The sequence below is a fragment of the Rhamphochromis sp. 'chilingali' genome (assembly GCF_963969265.1).
Source record: "Rhamphochromis sp. 'chilingali' genome assembly, chromosome: 20".
Taxonomy (NCBI): domain Eukaryota; kingdom Metazoa; phylum Chordata; class Actinopteri; order Cichliformes; family Cichlidae; genus Rhamphochromis; species Rhamphochromis sp. 'chilingali'.
Window position 1 is genome coordinate 6626069 of NC_137947.1, and position 22227 is coordinate 6648295.

The window sequence follows — 22227 nt, forward strand, 5'->3', positions numbered from 1 at the left end:
AGGTTAAAGGATCACAGACAAATAGCTAGATAGTGTCTCTCTCATGACAAATGGAACAGTGGAACAGCACCAATGAGCTTATTCGTCCCCCTCCTCTCCCTCCACCATTACCACAGCTGATCCTACTTCAGCCTGGCACTTGCAAAGTAGAGGCAAGAGTCGTGCCTCTTCACAGAAATGCCACACTGTACATCTAGGCATACATTATGTTGTTTACTGTTGGTCCTGCAGGGTTCAAGGACCTCTCCCAATAAATTGCTCTCAAAAATCTCCTTCTTGACTTTTGTAAGATAGAAGTTTCACTTGTCGTGAATGTCAGAATTTGATATCACTGTATGCATACACACGGGTGGGTGCATACACACAGCTAACTTTAGCTATGACAGAGTGTGGAGCTTTTAAAGAACTGCCACTTCCTCTGAGAAGAAGACCTGAGCTATAAATCATTTAGTGTGCTGTCCAATGTGGAACAGCTACAAAAATCAATCATACGCAATTGCTTCAAATCTCTGTCTTGGACTTTTTTAGAGGCTCTGCAGCTTGGACCAAGAGCTGCATTCTCAAACATATGTTAAAGAAGGCGATGAGACAAAGGTTAGCCGGTTGTTAACACCATTACATTGCTTGTTTCCTAATCAGGGTGAAAACAAATATCTGTGATGAATGACTTCTCTTCCCCTCCCGTCCTCATTCCCTGTCTCTCGGTGGTCAATGTGTACACTAAGTGGGATGGCTAATAAGTCCCCATTGGGCTGCATGGCTGGCTCCCAGCTAATCACTTTTTTAAACAGAATCTTCAAAGTGTGCCCTCTTGTCTGATGTTAATCTGGGCCAAGTGGAGGCTCTGTAGATTGATGGATGTAGGCAGTGGCTAGATTGGCTCACGTAAGCTCTGCTCCATCCAAATCATCAGTCTGCCCATTTGAATAATGCGCTATGGGTGACAATGTAAAAGTTCTAACATTGACATTATTATGTGCAGCCATTAATTTTAGATAGTGATGGTGGACTTGGGTCAATGACAAGGAAAATGTTGCATTTATTTTTAAATGAAGGGTGCGCATGGAGAAAATGTGTCTCATTTATTTGTTAACGACTTACAAGACCAGACTATGGCACTGATCAGACTATGTGTTGAGTATATACTGAGACTCCCAACAGTCCACTAACAAGAGCAAAATAAATGACTCCTGGGTGGGTTTTCTACACTGTGCAGTATTTTGTTATATGATCTGTTAACCTTTAAAGTAGTAGAGAATACGCCGTTAAGATTGCCTGTGTTTATTCAGTATGCTTACATGTTATATGACATAACAACAATTGTAAAAAAAAAAAAATGGCTTATTGGGGGAAGTGGGAGAAATATGATGACACCTTGAACTGTGCTGGCTCAGAGACCAGGACTCAAATCAGGTATTGTGGGTAGAGTTTAAGATGTTTCTTTTTTAAGTTCAACCACTGGCCTTTTTTTCTCTCCCCCACTTATAATTTCCTGTTTGCAGTTTCATAAAGGCCTCAACCCCACCAAAAAAATATCACATGAAGTTTTTAAACTGCACTGTGTAGGCAGAGACAATTCCCTGGATGATTGTTTCCAAGTTGCGTAGCACCACTTCCATGACAACATGGATCAGGGCGTATTTTTCTGCAGTTGTGCTAAAGAGGCAGCTTACTGACACCAGCTTATTAGCCTTGTTTAACACATTAAATGGCTGATGAATTGAGTGCAGATCCCCGGGGATTTCGTTTGCTCAAATTAAGCTCCAATCATCTTTCTTTTTCTCATCTTACTATGAGATGGCGCTGGAGAATTTGCTGTCGGTCTTTTCGCTGAAATGGTGGACCTGATTGAGAAACAGAAGCTTTCATCTCCGCTTCTTGAGACATATATGAGTCAATTTGCTTTGGTTCCACTGCATCATGTAGGAGTGGGGGGGGAATGGAACAGTGGATGGACTGTCATTGATTACAGCATGGGGAGGGGGTCTGAACACCCAAAGTGAGCTGACTATGGTAATGCTTAAACAGATCGATTAAAGTGATGTGCATCTGAGGCACGAGTGCGCTTCAATAAATCCTCCTACCCTTGCTAAGAGTGTTGTGTTTTGGATTCTTCAGCGTGACCGAGACTGAGAGGCTTGTACAGCATAGCAAACAACATCTGTGAACAAAAATCAAAGTGTGCATAAAGACAAGCTACTGAAAATTGACTACTGCTTTGTATCATGTTAATTTAAAATATAAAGCAATAATGAACTATTATATTTAAATTAAAACTAAATAATTCAAGTTTAGACTTTGTCTGTTTGTTGAACTGAGTTTATTTGTTTGTCTCTAAACCAAAAACCTACCAAAAAGCATGAATACAGAAACTGGGCAATGTCATAGCCTGACCAGGTGTTCTCTTTTATTTGGGACTGCATAGTTTTGTTTTGTAATTTGTCTCCAATCTCACTTATAGAGAAAAAGTCCCACATTCTGATTGGCTCTATTTTAGAAACTTTTCAGAAGACAGAGACGCTGGTTAAGATTAGCCTTTTCAATAAAGCATATAGTTAGGGCTGCTGTTGTGATTTGGCACCATATGAATAAAACTGAATAGAAAATCAAATTGAATGGTTATCCATCTATGTGTTAGCCCCATACATGCCAACCCTCCCCATTTTTCCGGAAGAATCCCGAATTTCAGTGCCCCTCCCAAAAATCTCCTGGAGCCACCATTCTCCCAAATTTCTCCCAAATTCCACCCGGACAAAAAAATTGCTAAACCATCCTTAATTGGGCTGCCGTTTCCGGCCGGACAATAATAACCGCGACACCTCGAAGTCAAGCGCATGGATGCTACTGGCTACTGCCCCCCCGCCAAAACCCTCCCCCCCCCAAAAAAACCAGCCCTTTTGAATGTCTCCCCAATTCTGAAGTGTCAAAATTGGCAACTCAGGGCGTACCCCGCCTCTCGCCCTATGACAGTCGATCCAGGCTCCATCCAGCCCCTTTATACCACCTCTCAGCATTAGTAATAGCCTGGATTATCTCACACTATCATTCTCTTTGCTCCACGTTCAGTTTATTGGAAAAGATGTGCAGCTCACGAGCGTGTTTCACATCTTGGCTGACATATATCAGTTCCCATTCCAGACCTAATTTAAGACAAACAAGGTCAAGTCGACATTCTAAACAAGCCATTTTTAGTCTCTTTGTGCTGGTCTCCACAGCCCAAACACATTTCCCATCTGTTCACACAAAGCGGTTGCAGCTGTTGGATGGATTCCAAGTGTTTCTGTTGAGGGCTGGTCTTGTGGTTATCTAGGTAGCAAGTGAAATCCACTAACCTACTCTTAGAAGCCTCTGCAGAGAAGCAAGCTTCAAACATTTCAAAGCCCTGTCTTTTCAAAGGCATCTGCCTTAAGTTGTTGACATTTTATTTCAAACTATTGTTTGAAGAGACTCACCCTTTACTGACTTTAAAATGCGGAGGCTAGATTTTTAATAAAGTCAGTGTGAGTAAGCACAGTGGGCAGAAGCCGAGCAGGTTTGGTGAATATGCCTACTTTTTTCTTCTTTTTTTGGCTTTTTTTGATCTGTTGATTCTAAAGATATTTCTGTTACACTTCTCATCTGTATTTTCATGTTTGAGGCGTGAAGGTCTGCGCTTGCTTCGTGGCCGAACAATCACAGATCTTCGTGTAGTCTGTGAAAGTCTATCAGACACATGGAGACAAAAGGGACATAATAATAATGAATGTTTTTAAAAATCTGGCCAAGGGATTGAATTGGTGATTTTGACCAGTGAGTTCATCATCACCCTGGTGAGCCAAAAATGGCCATCAAAGCCATTACAGCTTTATTTGGTTCAGCTGAAGGATTAGTGGGAAGGGATTAATATGGTGCAAGAGGGCAAAAATATACAGCACTTTCCTTCCCCTCTTCCTCTGCTTTCATTTCCCTCCCAGATCTGTTAGATTTGCTGTGCTGATGCCCAGGAGCATTTTCCAGGAGAGGAGCTTAAATGCAAAATGAGAGAGTAGGTCATTAAAGACAATCGCATCTCAGGACAATTCCATTAGCTTTAAATACATTATGGCTAAATGAAACCTTTTGCATTTTTATATAATGCTGTGTTGATTAACGAAAATGGCTTAGTAAACCAACAGTTAATACCTTTTTTAACCACGCAGCACACCTGATTGCTCATAAATGTTATTATGGCATAAATGCTTTCATGAGGATTTGCCATTATGCATCCTTCGTCTTTACGTATTGAGCATTGAGCGAGCAATTTTATATCGTGTGTATATTTATAATGTACAGTTCACTGCCTTTATGCTTTGCCATTCAGCTGGAAGCAGTCGGATGGTTGCAATATCTACCACAGTCGCGGGACCACAGGAGCCCCAAAATGCTTTTTGGTTGCACATGAATGGATCCACTTGATCTCCAAAGCGTTATTTGTTCTATACAGCATGAGTTGTGTTTGCTGTGTGCAGATGGTGTTGACCTCTCTAGAATCTCACAACAGCTGGTGTGTGTAGGTGGGATCCAGGGAACCATAAGGCCCTGCACGCAACATCAGTGTAAGAGAAGTCCTAAAAGAGGCCAGTGCTACAGTGCGAGTGTTAAATTATGATTAATGAGCTCGCAGACCACTCCGTGTTGCATCACGCTCACAAGAAAATGAAATATTTAGACTTTCCTTGGGTTGATCAAATTACATGTAAAAAATTAATTGTGTCTGCTTTTTAAAAAAAGAAAATCTTTGAAATACGGTTCGTGTCTGCCGCCGCCGGTCAGAGGATGGTTAATCATGTTCCCCGAGCGGAGGTCTGGAAGTCAGAAATCCCACTCTACCATGTTGTACTCGAGTTTTGCTGATGAATGACCCCGGTTCCCCACCGTCATACATATTCATGCATACCCATGTTGATGTAAAGGCACTTAGCACATGAAGCACTAGCTAGCCCTCCACTCTGTGGAGGAAACTTGTTAATTCACGCAGACTAATAAGCAGGTTTCCATGGTGACAAGATCAGAAATGGGAGGAGGCTCTGTGTGCCATCATATCTTACTGGATATTGCTATCAACTAATACAAACTGTAGATCATGTCAGGGGAACATGATACATATTTTAAACTCGTGTGTCTACATAGGGATGTGTGCTAGCGTTACAGTGTTTGGATTCATGGTAGCATGAACATCAGTTGTGAAGGTTACACTTTCATTTTTCGTTTCATTATTTCATTCCAATTGATTTGCAGAGTTCACCTCAGTCCCACGAACTGCAAACTGTTTGACGACGTGCATTTATGCGATCAATACTTGGCCCTGGCTTGCCAAAGCTGAGAGTGTTGCCACATGTACAAAAAAAATAAAAAATCATCAGATGGCAGGTGGAAAGTAATTGTATAATTCAATCTGTGAAGCGCACACACACCACTTCACATCCATTCCACCTGTGTGGCGGATCTTAAATTACAATCGAAAAAAGTCCCAAAGAGACTGCAATTGTTCTGCCCCCGTCTCTCCTCAAATGGAGATGTGCTTAATCATATTGTTCAAGTCAAATGCACCCTTTTCTGGGTAAATCTGCCTTTACAGCAGCAAGCTGCGACAATTGATATCACTGCAGCAATGTTGTTTCCAGGCTTCAGATGCAGCGTGCTTGAAATAAAGCTATCCGACAAGTGGAACAAAAGTGAGAAATCTATTAATGACTTCAAGCCTAAACATGACTTTAATTGTATAGCTGTCATGTCCTCTTTCACTGCTAGAGTGCTGACCTGGAATAAGTGAAAGTAAATCTGGAAAAGAGTATAAAGTCAGAGGTTGTACATGTATTGAATTAAGGGGAACTCAGACATTTATCCACCGGGGCAGTCCGAACAGAGAGAGGACAGGACCCTTTGGCATAATCCAAAGTTATGAATCGGTTTCACCTCTCAGGCAGTGCTAGCACACCCACTTTGTGTGATCGCCAGCTGTTATTGCTACGCCGAGTGACCGACCATTAATCTTGTCTCTGTAACCAGCAGGTGAATCTAAGTCAAGAAACGAGAGCATAAGATACAGAAAGTGGTGACAGTAAAGCATGAGCTAGATCAACTTCAAGAGGACTTTATGTATGTGTGTGGCAGCGCTGTGGTGGAGGTAGCGGTGGTCTTTGTTCTTACAGCTTTCACCAGTAACTAAAGCTGTGGCAGTGACATTATTATTATTGTCCTTTTACCCATTGGAAACATAAACAACAGCACAGATCAGTTACTTTCAGCAGTTTTCATCACTTTTTAAAAATGTCCTACTTCATGCTAATACTTAAACGTGAGCTAGCTAGTGTTAGCTACCTTTTAGCATTTGAATCTCCATGACACACAGGGACGTTGTAATAAACTGAGAGTCAAGGCTCCTTACTGCCTCAATTAAGCATCACTCGGTGCTAACTAAGTGTACTGACCTCCTTCAGATAATGTTTAGAAAAGTTCAAGCCTGCAGAGCATGTATCAAAATGATGATATGGTACTGCAATTCTACCACTTCTTGCCTTTCAAAAACAGTAAACTTCACACAGCGCAGCGATTTGCTCAGTGCTGATGTTTGCAAAGCCGAGCTCTTTCAGTTAGTCTGACAGCTTCACACATGCAAGCGTCTCCAAGGAAAAAGGTGGTGATTGTTTGGGACTGTTCAGAGAAGTCCTTCTCATTGCTAACGCTGGTTTCAGTTTCACTAATTAGGCATTTTTCACAAAATCCAAAATTCTGATTTATGCAGTCCATTGCCTATCGCTTCTCTAGTTAAGGATATCATTTAAATGTATTGTGAGATAGTGAGACGGTGAGCATTGAACACAATGGCAAACTTGTCAGCAAGACACAGGCCGGTGCCAACCAAACTTGAGTTAAAGCAAATTCTAAATTTCAGCTTAATATTAAATTCAAGATTACTGTCAAGGCAAATAAGGAATTTATTATTTTAACAACCTGCTCCATAGAGGCAAAACTATATACTTTGGGTCTGAGCCTTCCAAAACTACAAGCCCTACAATAGCCGTTTTATAGACTCCTTAAAGATTTGGAGCGATAGTCATTCCAATTTTAGACGTTTAAAACTAATTGGAGAAAGCAACAGAGTTAAACTTATTATCCACAATACTTGAATGAAAATCCTTTGCAGTCTGTGACTGCCTGGAGTCACCCATGGGCATCACAAAATACTGCGTTGCCTCCCTTGAGATGCTCTGTCTGGCTTTTACCTTCAGCCACTGCTTGTGTTCGCATGTTTTTGCATTCAGTTGTGTCTTCAGTGAATAAAATGCATTCTCAGTTGAGGTCAGTTGAGGACTTGGCCATTTGAGAACATTCTCAAATTCTTTTTTAGGCCTTTGTTGTTTAATTTTAAAAGCAAACATTGTAGTTTTGGCGACTCCTAAAGGTTCTATCGTCTCGCTGTTAGGTTTCTCGTGCATCCACAACACTTCAGATCACATATCAAGGGTTCCTGTCAAATACTACCAATGCAAATTCAATACTTGGAATGAACTCCATACCTTTTATCGCCTTTAATTTTTCAAGAAACACTCAGGAAACAGCAGAACCTGGCTGTCAGCTCTCAAAAGTAAGAGCATATTTTTGTTAAAACCCTTAAAATTAAATTAAAGGTGAAAGTCTAGCTTCATTCCCATCCTGATTGCTTCATTTCAAATCTTTTGTGCTGAGCAGAGACAAAATTACACAAAGTGCCACTGTCCAAATATTTATGGTACCGACTGTAGATGGGAGATGAGTCAGAGCAATGAATAATTCTTTTTTCTTAGTGTGTGCAAATTGCTTCTTATCATTGTGGTAGTGCATAAAAATGTTTTCTTTCAAAAGGCACACTGTAGTGAGTCACAGTTATCTTTGCTTTCACTAATAATGGGCATGTAGGCTACGCTGACGTGGCAGTGACTGACTAATGCGACAAACTCTTACTGACCAGTGAAATTCAAATATTTGCATTAAAGCACTATGATGGAAATGTGAATTCCCCTTTTAAGGTTCTTTTATGGCTCTTTATCAGTCACCTCGCAGCAAATTCATGAGTTTTATCCACCACATACTCATTAATTAATCTGTAATCCGAAACGGCCTTTCAGTCAGACAGTATTGTCCATCTGCTGCGGCCTCTTGAATGTTTTTGTTACGCCACTACACTGTGATGTGACAGTTTGAGTCAGAGCTGACTGAGGAGAGCGTGGCTGACAGCTGAAGCACAGCTCAGCCTCTCCAAAGACGCTGATTTCCTGCTTCATATCTGCTCAAATGCCCCCACCCAACCAACTAACCAACACAACACGACGACGCCACACAACTCATGTAGGGGGGGAAACAGATTCCTGTTGGCATGGCAACCGTGTGGGATTGTGTTTAATTTGTCTTGATAGGTAACGCTAACAACGCCACGGCGTAAAATTGCTCAAGAGCAAAACGCATTTGAATCTCGCGAGCAGCAGTCATTTGCTGTAGAGCCGTGTTTCCTTTTATTTGTATTTTCGGTGTCAGGAGATACAAGTGTGTTCAAATATTGAATAAGCTCTGGCAGCATCCTGTGTACAAGCTTTTTGTTTAAAGAGAAAAAAAAATGTTTCTGAGCAAACTGTGATTTATTTTCAGAATCACTCTAAAACATAAGGGGTAGAAACAATCCCCCTGAAGTCTCCTGATGTCTACCTATTTGTCATGGACACTGCGCCTTTGACCACGTCTGTGCTGACTGGACTGCCAATGATTATGAGAAAAAAAAAGAAACAGAAAAATTATGCAAGTCTCCCATCGTGCTTGTCAGCAGTTCTTCTTGGCTGAAGGCGAGCTCAGCAAGCTGCCCTTTGAGCTAAATCCATTCCATTCATACTTAATTTTCAAGTTTCCGCCCGCGCAAATAAATAGCTGTATCGCTCCCACAGATATATCTACAAAGGCACAGAGCTGTGGCTCTTTCTAATTTTGGATCGCACACTAAAGTGGCTCTCCTAATTTTCCACCTCTTTTGTCTAAATAGCAATCGCTCCTGTAAAGTCAGGAATCTGTGTTTAAGCACGATGTTTATGCTGTGATTTGGTGGCCACCCCAGGTCAAACGCCGCTGTTGTGTTTTGCCCAGCAGGCTGTTTTGCAGCTTGGTGGTTCCATCAAGCAGGGCTGTGCATCAAGGAGCAGGCAGGAGGAGGCTGGAGGGAGGGAGGTGGACGAGCAAGGAACAGCTTGAAATAGGAGGTGACTGCTGACATTCACCTAACTGCCCTCTATAAGGAAGAGAATAAAAGAATAAGCAGGGGGAAGGCTAGAATGAGAGATGGAGGGGAGCGTGTGATTATGGTTACTAAGACTACAGCATGCTGCCCTGTTAAAAAAGGGAGGGGCTTGGAGGAAGGTCAGGCAGCTGAGGTACAACCAGCTAAATCAACTCTGAAGTGTGAGGTCCCTGGTGGCATTGGGGTTGAGGAAATGTAGCTGTTTAGGTTGCTCAGGAGGAACATAGATTGTTGCTGAGAATGGGACCTTACGCACGCCATGGCTTATGGCGCACACACACACCCCGGGCTGTAAATCACTTTGATACGCCACATAAAAAGGGATAACAGATGTAGGAAGAGATGCAGAGACAAGTATACGAGATAAGGTTTCTTTTTTGAATTTGTGCGATTTGAAAACATTTCCCCTGGGGATGATGGGTCACTCGGAATCTGTGCTCACTGCATTCGAATAGCATGCCAGGGCCTGTGTTTAACACCACCTAGATCGTCACCTAGGCTGAAATCCTCCCTGACTCCATCCCTGATGTCTGTATCCTGTGACGTCTTGGAAACAGACTGCCAAGCTTGAGCTGCTCACAGAAAGGAAATGATGCAACATAAATTTCAAGGCAAAGATCCTCTGTCTTTCTTGCTCTCCCTCCACACACACATGCATACACACCCTGCAGGGTGAAAATCAACACCTTTTCAAGAGTGAGTCAATGCAGAAACAAATAGCTAACAAAGCTGATGCTGCCGTGGTGTCTCGGACGTAAAAAGAACTGTGCTTAAGCACACAGCTGCTCTTTGGCACCCGTGTATATTTATTTTCTAGGATACAGAAGGAACCAGGACGATCAGGACAAAGCAGAATAAAAGGCTGGACAAACGCCACGGTTACTGTAATCAACATAATACTGGACAAGGAAGCTCTTGATTAACTCGATTAAGAAATTTGGCTATCTTCCTCCTCGGCATTGATTGGGCTGAACATCTGACTAAGCAGCTACCCATTAACTGTAAGGGCACTTTCCGTGCATCCACATTCATCTCTGGCAGGAAGCTTCCCTCCCCTTTAGGTTCAAAGTGCTGATCCTCTCACGCCAGGGAGGGTGAAGCGATTGAAAGCTGATTAAAAACAGACTGCATTCGGAAAGCAAGCCGCAAGCAAGATGCCGTCATTATGCCTATTATGAAGGGGTATCATCAGCAGCCTTGTCATTAGCATCATTCTCCATCAGGGATGAATCAATGTGCGGGGTCAGTCATTTTGCTTCTTCCGAGAAATCTGTTCATGGCGCGCAAATTCTGTTAATAACCCAAGGTGCTGGCTTCATTTGAAAGAACATTTTCTGTTGTAATCACTTCTTCACAACAACAACAACAAAGATGTCAGCTTGTTTAATCGCTGCTTCACACTCTGATGAAGGTCCCTGACTAGAGAATTATCACTTTTCTGAATAAAATCACACCTCAGATAATGTCAGCAGAAAGCCTTTTCTTTTTAAACACGCGTTTGCTTAACTTTCCAAGCACGCCACACTTCCCTCCGCTGTATTTGTGCATGGCATGTGGAATTCATGAGCTGATGCAGATATATCAGTTGCACAGAGTTAAGTGTGTGTGGCCACACATGCTGACAGTGGCACTTTGGAAGCCTTTTTTTCTGATTAAACTTGCTCTTTGGCAGCCTAAGTGCTGCCTGTCCTGTCCTAAATGCAGTCACTCACTGGTCCACACACCCTTGAGCAACATTTCTGTCCACCAGGATGTCAAGTTACTAAATCGTGAGCTTTGCCAAAGTTCCCGAAGCTGTAATCATGCCGCTCTTGTGGGGCTGCTGGATCTTGATTGTAGCTCAGACTTTCTTGGACAGTATGGGCTACTTAGTTATTTGGTCAGAATATAAAATGATCTGCTTCAGGTCATAACAAATCAGAGGGAGTGTGGATCTTGAATGCAACTCTGGTGGGGATTATTTTTTTATTTTACAGGCAGGTTTGGATTTACTTCTGCTTAAAGATGGCGAGAGTCTTCACTTTGGCATTCCCAAGCTGTGCCCCCCCCCCCCCCCCCCCCCCAAAAAAAAGAAATCTTGCCAGGGATGTTATTTGTGTTCTTTGGTGTTTACAGTTGCTAAAAAGAAGATAAAGTCAGACCGGTTGTCTCTTTAAATCAAGCTGCAGTGTTGATGTGCCCTCAAGCTGAAATGGTAAGAACCATTTCCACCTCTGCGGCAGGGAGCTTGACCAAATAGGCGCACTAGAGCGCTTCAAACGTGATTCTCATTCCCTTGGTCACTTTTGGTCTATGGTCGCCTCCACTCCCGGAGAGGAAAGGATTTTTTTTTTCAGTTTTTTCTTCTTCTTTCTTTTTTTTAACAGAGTTTTTTTCCCACAGCGCATCACCGACACATTATTTAATTTTTATTTTCTTCTCTCTCTCTTTCTTTTTTGTTCCATCCGCAGAACTCAGTGGCAGTCGCCTCAATCCATTTACCGCTGGCTGGTACGCCTATCTCTTCCTCGCCGTTGCAATCTGTTGATAACTCCACTTGCAAGCTGCAGTTTATTGTGTTTCGCAATGGGAAACTCTTCCCTTGCACCGGCAATTCGTCAAATCTCGCAGACGACGGGAAGCGTAGGAGCGTTTCAACACCAGTTGCTTTCACCAAATTAGGTAAGAGGAAATCCATTTTTATCATCATGCCTGTGATGTCAACGCCGTGCTGTATTTGCCGACACGGACATGCTTTACACACGCACACACACGCGGACATAGCCGTAGTCCATCAGTTTGCTCTGCGCAACATGTTGACACACCGCTCCTGTGCGTATTCCCGGAATAAATGAAAGAACTCTGTTGCGGTTTCATTTACTCTGATTAAAGAGAGCAGCGCGTGCTTCAGATCACCCTGCACACTCCGCTGCTGCATCATGTCCGAAAACACACCATGTTTTAGCAAAAATATTATTATTTTTTGGTTCGATTTGAAATGAAAGTTAACTGCAACACTTCACACACCAGTCTATCACCTGCAGTCAGCTGTCTGACACTTGTCTAGCCTGTGTGCATGTGTGTGTGTGTATAGCGGCCGGGGGGGGGTGGTTCGTCCTCTCATGCCCATGCTTTTTTTGTGCCACAGCACTTACAGACTTTCCACATGATTTCCTTTACTGAATGTGTTGCTTTCCTTGCAGATGGGTGCAGCCTCGGGAGCGCCGTGCACTCTGTTACTATTGCTCTGAGGCACTTCGCGCTGGGTGTAGACCCCACCGCAGCCTATTGGGATTTTGACCTGCTGGATGGACACGGTGGCTGGAGGGCAGAGGGCTGCCACATAACAGGCTCCGGGGGCAACACGACCACCATTCATTGCACCCACCATAATAACTTTGCTGTGCTAATGGTGAGTAGTCTCCTGTGTGGTACCGGTGTCATTCATTTTTCTTTTTTTTTTTTTACCATGACCCCCCTCCCCCCAACCACTACATAAATGCTTCCTCCACTGCTTAAGGCCTGTTATGGATCAAATGCATCTGTTTTCACCGTGGAATAGGCTGGAGTCACGTGTTTTAAGAAGGGACCTTTAAACGCTTCCTTTTATTGTTGCTCCTCTTCAGCAGAGGGAAAAGGATTTGTCAAATGCGTTACGGGGATTTATTGGCTTTGGAGTATGCGCTATGCTAAAAAAAAAAAAAAGAAAAGAAAAAGAAAAAAAGAAAAGAAAAAGAAAAAAGAAAAAAAGAAAAGAAAAATTCTCCCCCCCCCCCCCCCCCCCCCCCCCACCCCGTATCCTGGAAAGTTGCGGGTGTTGTATAGTCTGCCACCTTTTTTCCAAAAAGCAGCACAGCAGCTGAAATAGAAGCGATGCTCAAGAGAAGGAGCGCCTTGTCAGGAGCTATTCGCCTCCGAGCGCAAGTGGTGTGCTAATTGGTTGCAACCATCGCAGAGAGAAAAAAAAGAAAGAAAAAAAAGAAAAGAAATGTTGGACTGCAAAGCGTAGGATCGTTCATCTGTGTCGCTCAAGTTGGTCTAGACGCCGACGAGATGCCTTCTTCCGACGACGTCCCTCTGTTCGAATTGATTTCATGAGGATAATACCAAAAGCGCAATGGCATCGCATCGCCCAGTCGCTCCATAGAGCTGCTGCGCCTGGTCCGCTTTTTTGGATGAAAAGAAATCCTCCGGATGTTTACCGAAGAGTGGCATTCGTTAGACTGGGAGGTCAGTCCTCGGCAGAGCATGAAAAGTGTTGTGCTTGAGATGTCGGTGCTTTTCCGAGTTGCTTCTTTTTTTGTCTTTCCTTTTATCTGCATATTTTATGAAGCCGCTGTTCAATTTGGTTGTTGTTCCGAGTGTGGAAATGAGCTGGATCGAGGATGGAGGAGAAAAAAGGAAGAAGAAGAAAAAACAGCCGCATAGGAATGGGGGGGAAAAGAGTGGGGCACGAGGGGGAAAGCGGCACATAAAAACGGCATGGGGTGGTGGTGGTGGAGAAGGGGTGGGGGTGTTGCTCGAGGGGGGGAGTGGGGTGTCTGTGGAGAACACTGAGCTGTTGTCAGATGGAGAGCAGATGTCAGATTGTCATTGCACATGTATTCTCTATCAAACGCGAGGCTTGGGCAGGCGCACCGTCAGTGGGCACCTTGTGACTGTCAGAATAAACGCTAGATCGGCATTTTTATTATTATTTCTATTTTTGCTCAAATTTCCCGGCTGCAGATGAATGATTTGAACTTCAAGACACGTACGATAAGTAGCAGGTAGTCATAGCGATGGTAGAAAGCCGTGACGGGAATGTCCACATCGTGGTCTAATGTGAGCTTTCGCGCCGGGGATTGCGCGTCTAATAATGCAGTCACCACACCCGCCTGCTCTCTGCAGTGCCCAAGAAAGAAGGACCTTTTATTTACGGACTTGTGACATCATTCTCCTGATGGTCTCATCTAAAATACTGTACTATTGCAACAGGGATATTTATAGCCCAGGGTGGCTTCTGCAAGTACTAAACCTGTTGCATAATCTTTTGCATGTCAATCTGAGGGGAATTGCCAATTACAGCCCGACTGCAAGTTGACCATTTTTAATTTACAGTATTCACAAGGGGGGGGGCTCCATCGGTGAAACCACCGTTTGTGACTAATGCAGTAAAAGCACAGCGACCAGCTTAAGCTCAGCTCTTGCTTTTGGTGTTCTAAAGCAAAATCAGAGTAACAAGTTGAGCAGAGTTCCACATTTCAGCTGCTGTGGGTGAAGTTAAACAAGGTGACCGTGATGTGTTTTTTATTCCCTGGGTGTCAAGTCATGGCTTAGCCATCATGCTGGTGTCTTGCATAGCTGTATCACCTCCCTTACATCTGACCCCGAAATGCTTTTATATCAACTGTCTGCAGTGTGCAGTTTAAGTGTCTGTCAGGGTTAGCAAAGAACATGCAGGGTGGGTGGATGTTGGACATTGAAATATCCCATTCCTGTTGATCTTGACTTTTTCTTTTCCATTGAGTTCTTACTGTGTCTGTGTGTGGAGATGATTAGTCTACAAATAGCATGGCAGCCTAATACAATTGTCCCTGGGCACTGATGTTTGGAATATAAAAAGCACTCTAATGAGAATCTTTTTGACTTGGCTCAGAAGGAATTACACGGTAGAGAATATCCTCCCCTGGCTTTGTGATCAGAATGCCAAAGACATGACTTTTGGACAGTGTGGAAAACCTCAACTGCAAGAGCCTCTGAGCTTTTGTTTGGGCAAATATTACACTCCTCCATGCAATGGATTTTGAAAATTTGGTGTAGGTGTAACAAATGCCTTACTTTTTCTCTTTTTTTGACATTGGAAGGCAGGCGGCGCTGACCTGTTACATTCCAACTAGTGATACAAGTTGTTTCAGATGTGGGTCAGGTATAAAAAAGACAGTCTCCCTCTATTTTGGATTTTTTTTTTCTTTCTCTCTTTCCTGCACTGGGCTGAACATGAAGCTGTTACAATGCAGCCGTTACAGATTTCAGCACCGGGGACAGTTCCCATGCATTTCTCTGTCTCCCTCCTTCTGTCCCGCCTCCTCCTCTTGCACCCCCCCCCCTTCCCCTCCCCCATCTGCCTCCTGCAAGCCTGTGTCTATCTGACTGAAGGGAGGGCTGACTCACTCGTTTACAGAAATGCAGCCTCATCATCAGTCTTCATCACAGTGACAAGCCTCAACCCCACATTCCCAGCAACCTTTTAACCCCTTCTACCAGACACACCCCTCTTCTGTAACCACGCTGAGTATGGTGTGCTGTCTCGGAGGTAGCAGGATTCATTTATTTATGCATGTATTTCCTGAGGAGATAATGTCGATGAAGGAGTTCATGCATTTTACTGCTGCAGCGGTCCAGACTGTTTAATATGCAGGAGCAGACCTTTAGAACGAAAGAGAGACATGGTGTGGGTGGCTGGCTTTTGTAAGTATCCAATCATAACAAAGGGCCCAAGGGCGAGGTCCAATAAGGGAAGAGCTGTTTAGAGATATATCCCCATGCACTGTAAACAATATAACGAATATGTTAAGGGAAGTGGATTCCTATAGAGTGGTGGATCCTCTGTTTTATCCTCAAGCGAAACAGGAGACCTGTTGGTTAAACACGGCAGAGTCATACAGTGTAAGGGTAAGTTTGTAGTACTGTTTAGTGTTTGCAGATGATGGCTTTAATGAGAAGATGATGACAGATGAAAGAGTCATGGTAGGCTGATTGTTTAGATCCTTTAGTTACAATACAATCCACCAAGTGCAGAATTTAGCATTAAAGCCCAAACAGTATCGGTGGGTGATATTAACAGCTTTTTAAGAATGAGAAGCAAAAGAAATTGACCAATGAAAGATTTGACAGATTGGCCGTGTTGTAGGCAGATCATGGATCTGGATGGAAAGCCATCCAGCTTTAATGTCAGTTACTCATATTGCTAAAAAAAAAGTTTGATACATTGGCAGGTCAGAAGCAGAGAATCTGGGTACCAGGAATACCATGAACTAACATAATGAGATAAAAGTTCAAACTTAACCTAAGACACAGAGAACAACCGCTAACAAAATAAAACAGGAAAAAAGACAGAAGGGAACGGGAGAACCCAGACCAACTGGACAGAGGAGATGCTAAAGGACAAAGTCATAGAAGCGAGACAAGAGTGGGACAGAACACGAAAGGCAACTGACTAAATACTGTTTAACCAAGATACACAAGAGACTGCTGGAAGATATAAATGATCTTGTATTGTGTAGGCAAAATCTACACAATACAAGCTATGTTACATAAAAAGGGAACAAAATTCAAACACAAGTGATTCTCAAATCCAAAAGGAATCACCATCCCACAAAAACTCAAAACCATGGGTCCAAGGCTGAGGCACCGTTAAACTGTTAATACATCACTGTGACAGCAGCCGACTGAGGGAAAGCAAGTTTCAACTATTTTCTGTTATACAGAATTTGGCATTTTAGATCAGTGTTTCCCACAGTGGAGTAACAAAGGTCATGAGTTGTAAGGAACTGCTTTTACACACAGGGTTACGAGTAAACAGTAAAAGCCTAGAAACACTGCTTTAATCTCTGATGATGGCATGTTGCGTTAATGAACTTGTATTTTTAATTCACTAGCTGGGCCCACATCCTCATTTAAGTTTGACAGCGTTTTAGTAGGTAAAAGTGAATGCTTTGACATGAATTGAGCTGCGGTTTGGGGAAGACCTCGAAGAGGACTGGCGATGGCTCCCAGGCTTGGCAGATGCCCACGTACTAAATAGAAGTGAAGAAGTTGAAGAATGGAGAAGAAGAAGGGAGGGAGGGTGGGGCACGTAAACGAGAATCCCATTAGTGCGCACAAAGTGCGCTGAAATATTTTAAATATCCTTAGTCAGTGGTTGGCAGATTAGCTGATCTCAGTGCCAGCCCATGTCACCAGCCTGTTTCAAGGTTTCAAGGTTCTTTATTTGTCACATGCATAGTTATACAAGTATAACACACAGTGAAATGTAAAACATTTGACATTATATAAAAAACATTATATATATATATAGTATATACACTGGGTGAATGTGCAGTAGTAGCAGCAAGCAGGTGAATTCTGTACATTAATATGAATAGATATCTGACTATTTTACAGGATAGACAATATAAACATATTTAAATTTAAAGGAATTGAAATGTACATTGTGCCTTGGTTTAGAGTGTCTGGAAGAGAGTCCTGTCTCAGTCAATTATAGATGATGTGAGAGGGCGGGTGTGTGTGTTTAGGGCACGGATGGCTTGGGGATAGAAGCTCCTCTTGAGTCTCTCTGTCCTTGCCCGGATGATGCGGAACCTTCTACCAGATTGCAGAAGTTGGAACAGTTTGTTGCCAGGATGGGACGGGTCCTTCAGTATCTGCGCTGCTCTAGTCCGGCATCTCCTGGTGTAGGTGTCCTGAAGCGGGGGGAGAGCAATCCTGCAGCAGCGTTCTGCTGTACGGATCACTCTCTGGAGAGCTTTTTGGTCCTTCACACAGCTGTTCCCGAACCACGATGTCATGTTCTGTGTGAGGATGCTCTCCACAGCGCCTGTATAGAAAATCCTGAGGATCTTTGGAGAGACCCTGAACTTCCTCAGTTGTCGTAGGTGATACAGGCGCTGCCTAGCCTTTTTGGTCTGGACCTGAATGTGGGCAGCCCATGTCAGGTCTGAGGAGATGTGGACACCAAGATACTTGAAGGACTGCACCCTCTCCACTGGAGCTCCATTGATGATGATGGGCTTGTAGTCTCTGTGCTGACCCCTTCTGAAGTCCACCACCAGCTCCTTGGTCTTGCTGACGTTCAGCTGGAGGTGGTTGTCCTGGCACCACGATGCCAGATTCTTCACTTCATCCATGTAGCTCAGCTGATCTCCTTATACACATTCAAAATGGTAAAGCTGTTTTAGCATTAGCCTGCTTACAGTTTCTGCTGCATCTGCAGACTACTTTGCAACCCACCTCCATTCCAACTCCTTTAATGCTGTGTCTGAACTGTAATGGACCATAGACTGAGATTTATTGTGTCATTCTAGCCTGAGTACCTCCTGTTTTAGGACACTTGCATAGATACTTTCAAAATGACCAAACAAACCATGATTCACTTGGCTGCTCCGCCTCCACCTTGAACCAAACCAGCCAAGACAGGATCCCATCTAGATAAATTAACTCTCACAGGCTGAGCCTTCTGCAAGCCCGATACTGCTGTGACATTACTGCTGACATCTGGTGCTGACCACCAGGTCCTGTCTCCTATAGAGAGGAAGAAAATATCTGTAGGGCACAATGTCCCTAAGAATCCATCCATTCATTGTCTTATCCTTATCCTAGGTGGAATAATCCAGCTGCATTTCTCAAATATTAGATCAGATCATTGCATCAGCTTTGATTCATAAGATTCATTCAGAAATGTGTACTGCCACCTGGATCACGATCGTTGTCTCTTAAAGGAAATAAAGGATGAAGTTAAAAGGAGGGAATAGGAGCGATACATTCAGAAATCCTTCTGCCCTTCTGCTTCATCTTAAAGATGCCAACTGGCTGTGTTCTAGAAAACATCATCAAAAGGGAGTTGTTTATTCAAATTCAATCCACATTTGGTGTTTTCGTCTTTGGCAATAATGGCTAATGCACACAGAGTGTAAGTTGTGCTGGATACGTGTTGCTAATTGAAAATAACCTCCCGGCAACTTTCAGATCCTCTGTAGTTCAGAAACACTGTTTTCTTGTTCTCAGTCTGTTTTGTTTTTTTGTTTTTTTCCAGCAGCACATAAGTTATGTGTCCTCATTAGTCCTTTGTCCACATCTGTGCTCAAGGCAGACATAATGAGACAACAAGCCAGCTTTCATTGTTCGCCCACAAGCGAGACCCAGCTCCTGCTTCCCTCGACTTTATCCTCACACCCTGGACTTTTCTATCTCCGAGACGTGTTCATGCTAAAGGAACTTTGCTGTGTGTGTTTTAGGTGATGAAGGGATTTACAGTGGTAACGATGATGACCTGTTTAGATATGCAACCATGTCTCACAGCACTATGTTGATATTTTCTGTTGATAGGCATTGTTGTGGGAGGGGAAGAGGGATGATAGGCTATGATATCTACAGAGGGAAAGGGTGGCGATGCCTTGTGATGGTGTGTTAGATGACAGTGGATTGAAAAAAAGGTTTGTTTTGAGAAAACAGGCCACTTGACAATATACACTTTTTAATACGTACAATAGCCATGAACTAAATATCTCAAGTGCCTTAACTGTGGTTTTCAATTAGGCTATGTTGACATTCTTGTTGGGAGTTAAAGGAGAAGAAAAACACTTTTCTGGTCAGACACAGCTAAAATGTGGTTATCAAGTATTTAAGCTTAAATGATATACAATGTGTTAATTTGTGTCCTTAAGGTCCCTTTCATAACTGGCACTAATTTGTTAACTAACTTGTTTCCTTGGTGATCTGATCACAAGCAGACTCCTCTAAGTACCAATGCGCCAATGACACACAGAGGACACGCTGAGCTCAGACCACATTCGGAGGAAGTTTGGGCAACATATGGCCAATTCTTCTAGCAGTTTGCATGCGAATGAGTCCTTGACCACACAAAAGGATCACCCACTCAACTGATGTGCTTCTTGCTGTGGAAAAACAACAACACGTTTTGTTGATCGCTATAACAGGTTCAGTACGGACAACTATTATTAGTCATTTGTTTTACATGAATCTCATGGCCGATTGCGCAGCTAAAAATTAAGCCCTGTTAATCATGGTTTGTGTTGACTCGTGATAACTCCAGGTGACAGGACATGAAGCCTGCTGAGCTGTGCCTGTAGTGCTGTTGTTGTCCTGCACATTGGGATTTGGGGTCGGCAAAAGAAAATAATGCATTTGCTATTTAACAGGATAAGATCTCATCACAATTGGCCACTTGAGACACATACGGAGACCGACATACACTATATTGCCAAAGTATTTGCTCGTCTGCCTTCACAGACATATAAACTGAAGTGACATGCCATTCTTAATCCATAGGGTTTAATATGATGTTGGCCCACCCTTTCCAGTTATAACAGCTTTAACTCTTCTGGGAAGGCTTTCCACAAGATTTAGGAGCGTGTTTATAGGATTTTTTTTTACCATTCTTCCAGAAGTGTATTTGTGAGGTCAGACAGTGATGTTGGACGAAAAGGCCACCGTCTCCGCTCTAATTCATCAAGCATTAAGGGTTCTTTTCACTGGAACTAAGGGGCCTGAAAAACAAACCCATGCAATAACCCCCTTCCACCAAACTTTACATTTGGCACAGTGTACTCAGACAAGTACCGTTTTCCTAGCAACCGCCAAACTCAGACTTATCCATCGGATGCAGCCGCTTGGACATGGAAACCCATTCCATGAAACTCTCCATGCACTGTTCTTGAGCTAATCTGAAGGCCACATCAAGTTTGAAGGTCTGTGGCAATTGATTCTGCAGAAAGTTGGCGACATCTGCACGCTGCGTGCCTCACCATCCACTGACCCCACTCTGTGGTATTACGTGGTCAACCACTTCATGGCTGAGTTGCTGTTGTTCCCTGTGCTTTCACTTTGTTATAATACCACTAACAGTTGCCTGCTGAATATTTAGTAGCGAGGATTTTTCATGACTGGACTTGTTGCACAGGTGGCATCTTATCATAGTATATAAAGAATATAAAATATGATTCTACGAGCATGCAGTAGGCTGCACATAACCTGCTTAATGTGTGTTTGTGCTTCGCCGTAATTATACAGCTTAGGCTAATTCTTTGAGTAAATGCTAATTATTTGCAGCTCACTACGCATCGTCTACCTTTCACCCTTCACCTCACTTACGCTTGTTCCAAACATGGCAGCTGGCAGACCAACTCTAATCCGCCTCATTCTGAGGAGAGGCAACCATGCAGCTTCCTCACAGGCGGCTGGCTTAACCAGCTACGCTGAGGCTCGGGTTTGTGCTACACTCTGTGAACTTACTGCACTTACAGTCGAGTTTGGCTTAACTTAATATTTAATAAATGCACTCGTGTTCCATTTGAAAGCATTAACTTAAATTTGATGTCGGGCACGGTTACTTTAACACATGAGGTTTGCTGTTTGTGTGTGTGTCTGTGTGTGCATCACTGCAGACTTTCTTTCTGTTGCTTCTGTTCTGATTTAAACTCTCTGTGTTTGCTGACTTGCTTTGGTGTGAAATGGGAAAAAAAAAAGGGGGGGGGGGCAGCCCACCTCCACTCCCACAGCAGATTGCTGCTTGCCAATAAGCTGACATGTAATGCAGATTGTTTTCTTCCTGACTAATGAGTTCAGAGCTCACAGACCACCATTTATCTCAGACATCAACAGTTTTGCTCTGGCATTTATACAGTAAGCCAATACTTGGCACTTTTTTTCCTTTTTAATGTGTGGCGCTCTGTATCGGACACTCTGTTTTTAATGCAGTGTGCCCCTCCTTTAGCCTGTATACAAATTGCATTGCTTTAACCTATTGTTATTCAAATTATGTATGCTCCTCAACCACAGTGTATGAAAGATTATAATAGTGCTTCTGGCAGCAGAAAGGATTCTTGCACTTAATGTGTGCGCACGTCCGTTGTGTGCTAAGAAAGCTAATGGGATATTTGGTGGTCTCACTGTTTTGATGACGTTTATATGCAGTTACTGATTAACTGGCAGCCAAAACGGTGCTCAGAGTTTTACACACGGGTAAACTCGCTCGCTTGAAATATGAAACTGTCCTTGCTGACAAGCTGTCTTTATAAAAGATAACGACGCAGACGCATTTTGGTTTTATTTTCAAGTTGATGATTTTGGCACACATTTTCTCAAACAATTAGTGAGATATGAGCGCTTGAATGGGAATCAGTTCTTTTTTTTCTAGAAGTATTATGCAGACTTGAGTACATCTGACGTGCAAGTCCACGATTACTCAC

General features: G+C 43.1%; 1 protein-coding gene across 1 annotated transcript in view; it reads left to right on the plus strand.

The window, feature by feature from the left end:
- The window catches only part of adgra1b (adhesion G protein-coupled receptor A1b), a 203785-nt gene that overhangs the window by 120078 nt on the left and 61480 nt on the right, over positions 1 to 22227 (plus strand). Inside the window, exons 13-14 of the mRNA XM_080869232.1 lie at positions 11731 to 11941; positions 12463 to 12671. Of these exons, the coding sequence (XP_080725358.1) occupies positions 11731 to 11941; positions 12463 to 12671 (420 nt within the window). The remainder of the gene's footprint in view (positions 1 to 11730; positions 11942 to 12462; positions 12672 to 22227) is intronic.